At 49.7% G+C, this 10806-nt stretch overlaps 1 protein-coding gene across 2 annotated transcripts in view; it reads right to left on the bottom strand.

Annotated features, from left to right (window-relative positions):
- Positions 1-6362, bottom strand: part of PPTC7 (protein phosphatase targeting COQ7) — a 61022-nt gene extending 54660 nt beyond the window's left edge. Inside the window, exon 1 of one of the 2 annotated variants that reach the window (XM_002719748.5) lies at positions 5832-6362. In XM_002719748.5, coding sequence (XP_002719794.1) covers positions 5832-6060 — 229 coding nt within the window. In that variant the 5' untranslated portion in view covers positions 6061-6362. Of the gene's footprint in view, positions 1-1375; positions 5786-5831 lie in introns of those variants that run through there. The other variant, XM_051826781.2, reaches the window with a different exon arrangement.
- Positions 6363-10806: the final 4444 nt, after the last annotated feature.

Below are 10806 nucleotides of genomic sequence, written 5' to 3' on the forward strand. Positions count from 1 at the left end.
CTGCACCCACGTGAGAGACCCGGAGGAGGATCCTGGCTCCTGGCTTTGGATCAGCGCAGCTCCGGCCGTTGCAGCCAATTGGGGAGTGAACCAGTGGATGGAAAACCTCTCTCTCTCTCTGCCTCTCCTTTTTTCTCTGTGTAGCTCTGACTTTCAAATAAATAAATAAATCTTTAAAGAAAAAAAAAAAAGACGGGCAGTCCTCACATAAACAATTCAAAAATCTGGTCACAATCAGATCCAGAGACTGGAAAATGAAATTATTTTAATTTCATGTTTAGGTTTCAAGTTAAACCAACCTTAAGTAAACAACCCGCAGTTTTATAAGAGTTGCTTTACAATTCAATATTCAGAGGTCAGAATTTACATGGCATAGACCATGCTGCCATTTTTTAAATAAGTGGTTTTTATAAACACTGTGGTTTAGCAGAGGAGTTTTTGTTGCATTTTAGTTATGAGTCACAGTGAAAAAGTTACACACACACACACACACACACACACCCCTCTGAGTGGGAAAAGCATTAGAAGGACAAATAGCACCAGGACACTGAGTGGTTTCAAATTCACATATCTCATCAAGAAAACCTGACCAGTGGTGTATCACAGAGCACTGGGATGGGGAATCTGGGAGTAAGCCCATTTCTGAGAAACACCAGTGGAGTGACCTTGGGGAAGTCATCTGACCCTCTCTAAGGCCTCTGTTTTCTCATCATAAGATCACAGACCCGGACTCCACAGTTCTTAGAATCCTCAATGGTCTTTGATTCTGCTGTTAAGTAGCAGAGAGCTCTGAGAAAGCAATTATACCAAGCAGCTCTCATATGTCTGTGTACCTAGGAAGCCATGCCTTATAGAGTAATAAGAGAACTCAGGATTAACTACAAGGAAGAAGGAACAAGAAAAGTGTACACAGCTCCTGCTGGTACGGGTTTACTCCTGTTGGACCTAATAAAGAGAAAGCACCTTTGCCAATTTTCCAGGGGATAGGAGTGGTTCCTATGTCTCACCACACCCACCATAGTTAGTTTTTCCTAAAAGAAATCCAGTGGGGACTACAAAATATTTGTGAAGCACCAAGTACTTTTAGTCACTGCATGACTAATAGGGCAGATCAATTCTAAATTAAAGAAACAAAACTGTTTTCTTTCTCATACAAAAAGAAATAAACAGCTCTAAATCCAAAGAGTCAAGGAGTCCTAGATGACCATAGTGAATAATCTTAGCCATAAATGTGGTGGCAACATAAAGACAATGAATTATCTACAGAACTACAAGGTTCTGAAGCATTGAAGCTCAACATAACTATTCAACATATTTAATGCAATTCAATTTGCAACTCCAACTTCTAAAGTAGAAAGCAATGTTAAAGACTCACTCATGGGGCTAGTGCTGTGGCACAGCGCGTAAAGCCACCACCAGCAATGACGGCATCTCATATGGGCGCCGGTTCTAGTCCCAGCTGCTCCACTTTCCATCCAGCTCTCTGCGATGGCCTGGGAAAGCAGTGGAAGCTGGCCCAAGCCCTTGGGCCCCTGCATCCGCGTGGGAGACCTGGAGGAAGCTCCTGGCTCCTGGTTTGGGATAGGCCTAGCTCCAGCCTTTGCAGCCATTTGGAGAGTGAACCAGTGAATGGAAGACGTTCTCTCTCTCTGTAACCCTGCCTTCAAATAAACAAATAAATTTTAATAAAAAGGAAAAAAAAAAGACTCAGACTTATCACCTCTATTATAGCAGATTAATCAGAGCAGCCTGTGATGAGACGGTGACAATAAGACAAGTCACTTAGGCTAATCCTCCGCCTTGCAGCGCCGGCACACCGGGTTCTAGTACCGGTCAGGACGACGCATTCTGTCCCGGTTGCCCCTCTTCCAGGCCAGCTCTTTGCTGTGGCCAGGGAGTGCAGTGGAGGATGGCCCAAGTCCTTGGGCCCTGTACCCCACGGGAGACCAGGAGAAGCACCTGGCTCCTGCCATTGGATCGGCGCGGTGCACTGGCTGTGGCGGCCATTGGAGGGTGAACCAATGGCAAAAGCAAGACCTTTCTGTGTTGCTCCCCCTCTTCGTGGAGGAACGACACAGGACCCTGCGCTGTTCTTTCGTCTGCTCGGCCCTCCCCGGGTTTGCTGCTGGTTCTTCCCGGGTTGGCTACTATCCCTTCCACCTCCGTGGAAGGGCAGTTCCCCCTGGCCACATTCCCCACTTCCGCAGGGGAGCGGCACACCGCCGGCCGGCTTTCTCGGGGGCTGCACAGGTGTTCCCTGAGATGTTTCCCTTAGATGTTCCTGGTGCATGCCGTCTCTCTCCTCCTTTATAGTCCTCCTCCGCCAATCCCAACTCGGCTGCCCACACGCCGAGTACGCTGCTCTCCTCCAATCAGTAGCAAGTCCTACAGTTTATTGGTTGAACTGGAGGCAGCTGTGTAGAAGCTGTTTACTTCTCTCCCAGCGCCATATTGTGGGAGAGCAGATCCATAGAATAAGTCTTAATTCCAGTAACTCAGTCTAGTCCGGTTTGCTCCCCACATTTCTGTCTCTCTCACTGTCCACTCTGCCTGTCAAAAAAAAAAAAAAAAAAAAAAAACCAAACAAAAAAAAACAAGTGACCATAGTATGAACCGACCCATGGCAGCCAAGGATGAAATGAGACTAACCTGCGAAGTTGTTTCAGGTGTCTCCCAGACAGCTTTCCAGAAGAGCGTCCGCCACAACAGGACAGTCCTGGAGAACTTGTGTCTTCCTGTGCCCACTCCCCCATTTACACCTATGTGTGTGACCTTTGTCAAATGTGGCTGATGACTACCCCCATGGTCACATAAGCAGCCATCTGACTGCTGTGCCTCATGGCATTCTTTTCAGGAAGGGTACAGATCTGGGGATTTTTTTTTTTTTTTAAGTCAGGGAGGCAGCGAAGTAACACAGAGATCTCCCAGCTGCTGGTTCACTCCTCAAATGCCCACAAGAGCTGAGGCTGGGTTAGGCAGAAACCAGGAGCCTGGAACTCAATCCATGTCTCCTATGTGGCTGGCAGGAATCCAGTTACTTGAGCTGTTATCTGCTGCCTCTCATGGTGCACATTACAGAATCAGAAAATGGAGCCAGGACTCAAACTCAAGCACTCCAATGTGGGATATGGGCACCCAAGTGGTGTCTTAACTGCTGTGCCACACCCCTGCCCCAGAGCTGGGTTTAAGTCTGCAGCAGGCACACAGAGGAACAGTGTGGGGTCAGTGAGATCCTTGAAAGCCTAGGCACTCTTTTATGTCTGTGCATTTTTCTGGGGAGAGAGCCTTTGGACAAACATCCTCAGAAGCTGTGAACCAAGGTAAGTTAAGAACCATTGGGAGGGGGGCCGGCGACGTGGCTCACTTGGTTAATCCTCTGCCTGTGGCACCGGCAACCCATATGGGTGCTGGGTTCTAGTCCCGGTAGCTCCTCTTCCAGTCCAGCTCTCTGCTGTGGCCCGGGAGGGCAGTGGAGGATGGCCCAAGTGCTTGGGCCCTGCACCCACATGGGAGACCAGAAGGAAGCACCTGGCTCCTGGCTTCAGATCAGCGCAGCGCCGGAGTGAACCAACGGAAGGAAGACCTTTCTCTCTGTCTCTCTCTCACTAACTCTACCTGTCAAAAATAAAAAAAATAAATAAAAAAAGAACTGTTGGAGACCAGCACTCGTGGCATAGAGGGTAAAGCTGCCGCCTGCAGTGCCGGCATCCCATATGGGCAAAGGTTCCAATCCCGGCTGCTCCACTCCCGATCCAGCTCTCTGCTGTGGCCTGGGAGAGCAGCAGGTGACCAGGTCCTTGGGCCCCTGCACCCATGTGGAGGTCTGGAAGAAGCTCCTGGCTTCGGATCAGCGCAACTCCAGCCGCTCCAGCCATTGTGACCATCTGGGAAGTAAACCAGCAGATGGAAGACCCCTCTCTCTCTGCCTTTCAGATAAATAAATGAATCTTAAAAAAAAAAAAAAAAGAACTGCTGCTTTAGTGCCAAATAACAGAAGAAATCTACAGAAGCTAACTGTTAATGAGAAAGAAAGTAATGCCTGTTATTTGAGATGCAAAATAACAAAGGGTGCATCTTTTCAAAACAAAAGGAAAATAGGATGTGATGGTCAGAAGCTACAGTCCTGAAGGGTCAGGCCCACCCCCTCCATCCTCCAGTCTGGGTAAAGAAAATTAGACTCAAGACAGGCTCTGGCGAGGACCACGAACCACAGCTACTAAGTGGCAAAGCTGAACCTCAAAGAAGGCTGGGTTTCTGCCACCACATCGGAGCAAGAAATTATGCTTATGCTGTTTTTAGAATGAATAGGACCAAAATTTCCCATATCCTTGTAAATACCCAACTCCACTACGAAGGCAGCTTTCTTAAAGCTTTAAAAATCAAGTTTTAACATAGGGATCAAAATCATTGATCAAATCACAGATCTTTCACAACGACCAACATTATAAGCATATTTAGAAGGTGAATCTTAGGGGCCCATTATCCCCTATCCTACTGCACTACGACTGCAACTTAAAAACAGCACCCCCAAGCTCACTGAATGAACCTCTTCTAAATGTAACAGAAAAAGACAGCTACTGACAACCCTTAAAAAAAGGCATCAAACTTATTTTTTGTACAGTTTCAATTTGCACCACCCCGACCTTCTAAGTTCTCCCCCTCTCTTTCTCAAAAGTTAACGGCAACAATGTTGCCTGAACGCAAAATGATTTTTTTTCAATACAGGTAATGGGGTCATTGATAAATTAAAACGAGAACTTTTCTAGTCCCACGTCCGCAAACACTGCGTGTCCTAGAATCAAAGCTACTAGGCAGTTATTCGAAGATCAGATTGAAAAATAATTAGTCATAAAAAAACTCACAGAATTATTTGTTCCCATGCCAAACTTTGCCCCAGCATAGGAAACTTAAAGGAACCCACCTCAATCTCACCTGAGAAATGAAACCAAAGTGACATTTAAATCTCAGTTCAATGACAGCATGCCCTTCGATTTCAAAGGAAGGACTTCACTTCCGAAAATAGTTTTAGCAGCCTACGATTGCCTCCAAAATACACACATATGATAAAGTTTCGATCGCCTGTAAATGACGCTCAGCTCTTTGTGCAAGCCCTCTCCCTAGCCTCCCAGCCCAACAGGCCTCCCGAAGCACCTCAGGAAGCACCTGTGGCCTGGCAGGCTTCGCCCAGTTCTCAAAGCTTTCCCGCAGCAGTCTACAAGCAGGTCCGACGGCCATTCTATTTTGGGTCAAGGACACTTTCTGCCACCCCAAGCGACCTCAAGTGCGTAAGATCAGTTTGGGAGAACGCAGTGCGAGAGCTGCTGTCACCAGGCCAGCAGCAGCCCTCGCCGCGCGAGTCGTGGAGATCGGGTCACGACCGACCGCGGCGGCGAGGCTCACGCCCGTCTGCTCGGGATCCCGCAGCCAGGAGCACGCGAGGAAGCAGGGATCCCCGGGGCACGCAGAGGGAGGAGGGAGGGAACCGGAGCGAGGTTAAGAGCCTGCAGGTGTCGTCGTCGAGGGAGGGGACGAGGTCGCCCGGGGCGCGGCTCCGACCGGGACAGCCCGGTCACATTCTCAGGCTGTGACCTTGAGCACATGGCTCTCGACCGCGCTGCACCTCAGTTTCCTCCTCTCGAGAATGGGGGGTTGTTCAAGTGGAAAACCCGCCTCGGAGCGCTTGGCACCGCGCCTGGCGCCTCGTAAGCGCTCCCTCCAAGCGAGCTCCCCGGCTCCCGTCGCCGCCCGGAGGAATCGGGGAAGCCCCGCGCAGGGGAGTCCCCGGGAGGCGGACCCGGGGCTGAGGCGGGGGACCCGGGCCGGGAACTCACCGAGCACGTCGGCCGAGCGGTGCCGGGCCACGAAGCACGCGTCGTCCCCGTAGCACGCGCCCTTCTTGAGGAGGCCCTTACGGAAGTCCTTGCCGAAGCCGCAGCCCGCCGTCACCAGCCCGTAGTCGCCGCCGCCGCCGCCGCCGCCGCCGGCTCGGGGGTCGGTCTGCGAGAGGCCGCCGAGCACGGCGCGGGCCACCAGCCGCCCGTACGAGAGGACCGAGAACATCGCCGCCGCCGCCCCCCCGAGGAGGCGGGGGCCCGGGGGAGCAGGAGGACGCGGAGGCCCGGAGCCGGCTCTCTCCTCAGCCGCAGCCGCGCCGCCTCCGGGGCGCTCCTCAGGGCGGCGCGCAGTGGCCGCCGCAGCCCCTGCCCGACGCGCGGGGCCTCGCACACGCTCAGCCGCACGCACCGGAGCCAGAGCGAGGTCAGAGCCGGCGGCTCCTCCGCCTCAGCCCGACTGGGGTCCCGGCTGCAGCCGCTGCTGCCGCCGCCATCTTCCGCTCCACTAGCGTGTTCCGGGCCGCCCCGGCAGCGCCGCCCCCTTTCTAGCCCCGCCTGTAGCCCCGCCCACGATTCGCGGGCCGAGCTCCAGCCCCGCCCCCTCGGGATTGCTATCCTATGCAGTCACCGTGATTGAGCATGCGCCGAGGGTGTTGGTGCGGTGTCTACTGGGAGTTGTAGTCCCAAAGGTTGTAGTCGCTTCTGACTTGGCTGCCTAGGAGCTAGGACCTAGGGGGATTCCCCAGATGAGAGACTATTAGGTTAAATTATTAAGAATTGCACAGAGATTGCTTGGGGGCTTCCTACCATGTTTTAACTGTATTTTCAAAAGGTTACTTTAAAAGATAATGCCACCACCCCTTTAAACAAAAATCTGAAAGAAAAAAAAAACCAGGATCAGGCTCACATATTACCCTGTAGCATACATATCGAGAAATAGAGGTACACAAATCTAGTGACATTTACACAATTCATGTACTGGAAGGATTTAAGGTGGCACTAATTTTGAAAAGAAGGTACTTTTTTCATAGTCCTTTAGGACTACGTGAGGGGTGGCTGATGGAGATAGAGGAATGGCCACTGTGGCCTTGTCACACGTGTTTCACACTTTGCAGCCAGTTCTGCCAACTTGGGAGGGTCAATTCTCCACCGCCGACTTTCTGGCCCTAAGTCTTATTTTCCTTGGTAGTCCACCTGGCTAAGCAGGTCTTCTCCTGGCCTCTGGTGAGGAGGCCCAGGAAGGATTTAGAAGGCAAAGCCTTGTGAGGCTAAGGCCCCTGTCTCTTTCCTGCCACAGCTGCTGTCTCTTCTCATCAAGGGGGAAGCTCTTGGCAAGATACCTCTTTTTTTTTTTTTTTTTTTTTAAGCTTTCAGCCCAGCCCTAGCAAAGATAGCATGTAGTCTTGCCCATATATTGACTGTTATTACAAGTAACTTGCTTCTCTGGCCGGCGCTGTGGTGTAATGGGTAAAACCACCACCTGCAGTGCCAGCATCCCATATGGGTGCCGGTTTGAGACCTGGCTGCTCCACTTCCAGTCCAGCTTTCTGCGATGGCCTGGGAAAGCAGTAGAGGATGGCCCAAGTCCTTGGGCCCCTGTACCTGCATGGGCGACTCAGAAGAAGCTCCTGGCTCCTGGCTTTGGATTGGCACGGCTCCGGCTGTTGCTGCCAATTGGGAAGTGAACCAGTGGATGGAAGACCTCTCTCTCTCTCTCTCTCTCTCTGCCTCTCTTTCTCTCTGTGTAACTCTAGCTCTCAAATAAAAATAAAATAAATCTTTAAAAAAAAGAAAAAATTAATTTAAAAAAAACAAGTAACTTACTTCTGAAGTTATTTAGGTCCAATAACAGCTAAATCTAATGGGAAGATTAGCTCCTGAAACATGCATGTAATATGTATGTATGTAATATGTTTGTACGTGTGTGTATGAATATATTCATACCTTCAGGTTATTGGGGGTGGGATATAGTCTAACCCCTGAATACCTCTTCCACCCCATTTGGTGTCATGTCCTTTTTGCTAACTAGGCTCTAGCCATGCCCACAGCTGCCTCATTAGGATGTAATCTCATTTACCTGGGAGTTCTGTGTTTCCTGTTACTACATTTCCGTAACATCTGGGCACATAGTAAATACTTACTTGAATTAATGGATATTTCACTAAGGGTAAGGATCCCAAGGGTAAGGACCATTTGCCATTGTATTATTAGGATCTAACGCAATGCCTGGCACAGGGTAAGGGAGTTTGCAAATGTCTGTTAAACACGAGAGGGAATAATGGAATAGGAACCATAAATAATAATGTTTGTTGAACAAGGGAATGATTGAACGAATGAGCTGCACAAACAAAATAAAACTGAGGTTTGAGGCAAGTCATCCAGCTTGGAATCATTTTTAGATTTTTTGGACCATAAATACTTGTCGCCAAGGGGCATTGGCCCTTTTCCAGGTCACTTTGACAGGGCTGTAGTTACTCTGGAGATTCCCATTTTGTTCTTTAAAGGATTTTTTTTTTTTTTTACTTTCTTAATGTATCTAAAGTCCTGCCAACCATCTACTCAATGCACATTATTCCAGTATCCTAATTACTGTCATCATTAAACACTTTGGGAATTCACACCGTGCCAAGTATTCTTTGTATTTCTGTACTCAAAGGTTTTCATGAAAATGGAATGAGTAAGTCCCTTCGCATAGGGAGTGGCAGATGAACAAAATGGTATTTACTGGATAAAAGTCACAGCAATTCCAATAATACAATCACACCTTGCTATCTTTTTTTTTTTAATGGCACAAGACTTGGCGAGTGCCCAGAAGAGGGGGTGGTGCCTCCTGGAATCTGGGCTTGGCATTTCTGTCCCTGCCAGATGAGCTAAAGGTTGTTCTTTGCACCACTACCAAATCCTGGTCAGCCCGTCAGGTAATTCTACCCCAAGGACAAACTTTTTAAAATAGCATGTCAACCCTTGTTCCTTGTCTCATCAAACGCCTTCGGACCGGGGCTGCCTTTCATGCTCAGGGCATCCGTCCCGCAATTTCCGTGTCAGTCACCAGGGCAGGAACGTAAGACGTGAGCCTGAGCTGCTTCCCCCTCTCCTGCTCCGAAGGGGCTGCCGTTCCCCAGTTAAGTGATACAAGTGCCTTGAGTTCCTGGCAAAGAGATTCCTGCAGAACTCGCGGCTCGGCTCCCCGAAGCTGCTGCAAACAGATTCCTTTCTCAGAAAGGAGAGGCGACAGGGCCTCAGGTTCCCTTGAATCATTTATTCCAGACCAGCTCTGAGGTTTCCCCGCTGTGGGGAAGCCTGGAGAGAGGGCGCTTTAAAAGCTCCCTCCCCTGAGCTCCCCCAGGCGCGCAGGGCACGTGGGATGTTCTGCTAGACTTAAAAAGCTCCGAGTTTTCTTTTCGACCAGAGTTACATTCCTAGCACTTCAAGGATTCCTGGGAGGTCACTTGCCACTCTCAGGGGCGAACAAGTGGTGAAAATACCATCTGTGCTCCCAGGGCACCTCGATGGCATTAGGAAAGAGCTCTGCACTGGAGCCACCCCCAGCTCCGAAAGAAAGAGACAAAGAGGAAAACAAAGGAAAGAAAGGGGCATGAATTTCCTAGCGAATTCTCTGCCAAAATGGTGCGTGGATCTCTTGTGATTCCTGCTGCTAACCCAGTCAAAAGGAGCATGCGTTAGCTAGCTGAAGGCTGCTCTCCCTGGGCGCCGGGTAATTCCCAGCTGTGGGGGCTGTCATGTGTGCTGGACGGAGCTCAGCCGCAACCCTGGCCTCACCTGCTGGATGTCACTGGCACACTGCCTTCCCCCAAATGGGACAAACAGACACTGCCAAGTGTTCCTGGGGGCCCAAAGTACCCTGGGTTTAGAACCACTGGGTTATGGCCATGCCGTGCAAGCAAATGTTTGCCAAGGTCTTATTATGTTCAAGGCAATCAGCTCAGGATTAAAAAAACGACAGTGACTTCCTGACAATCACAGCCTACTAGGAGGATTAAAATCAAGTAAATATAAAGAAAGAATCAGCAGCATCAGGGAATAAAGGAGGGCTCCGGGAGAGGGAAAAGGGCACCCCTTGGGGTGTGAAACCACTCAGGGGCCCCTCTGGAGGAGGGCGTGTTTGTGAAAGACAGACAGAGGTCTGAGGAGGGGCTGTACCCATTCAGAAACAAAGACGTGGAAATTCAATGAATGCAGGGTGTCTGGAAAAGGGAAGGCAGTCTAGTGCAGCTTGACCGGTAGAATCTGAAACAGGAATAGTGGGAAATGGGAAGAGAAAAATACTTTAGGGTCAAATCCATCATTCGAAAAGGAGGAAATGCTGAAATGGGCTACAACACGGATGAACCCCGAAAACCACATGCTCAACGAGAGCAGTCGGACACAAAAGGCCGTGTGTTGTGTGACTGTATTTGCGTGAAATGTCCGGAGCAGACAAATCCACGGAGACAGAGAAAGACTGGTGGCAGCCAGGGCAGGTGGGGAGAGGCAAATAGGGCGTGGCACAGGGCTGCTCTCTGCAGTGAGAAAATGTTCTGGAATTAGGTAACAGTAATGGTTTCACATCTTTATAAATACACTAATAACCAAATTGAACTAGATACTGTAAAAGGTTGAAAACTACAACATGTGAATCCCATCCAGTTTAAAAAACAGTTCAAGATTTACTGCAGAGGGCTTCGTATGCCATGCCAAGGACCCTTCATGTTGGAGACACTAGGGATCACCAAAAGCTTTTAATGTGCAGATAGAGGAGTGATGGTAGTAATGAGAGCAACATCAATGGGCTGACACCTATCTTATGCTCTGCCTGCGGCCGTCTTCTCTCGCCACCTCTTTGAACCACCCAACAAGTCTATCTCCATTTTTCTCTTTTAAAAATTTTGTTTTTTAATTTGAGAGGCAGGGAGAGAGAGAGAGAGAGACAGAAGGAGAGAACGTCATCTCTTCCATCTGCTGGTCTACTCTC

Source organism: Oryctolagus cuniculus, chromosome 21, assembly GCF_964237555.1.
Source record: "Oryctolagus cuniculus chromosome 21, mOryCun1.1, whole genome shotgun sequence".
Taxonomy (NCBI): Eukaryota; Metazoa; Chordata; class Mammalia; order Lagomorpha; family Leporidae; genus Oryctolagus; species Oryctolagus cuniculus.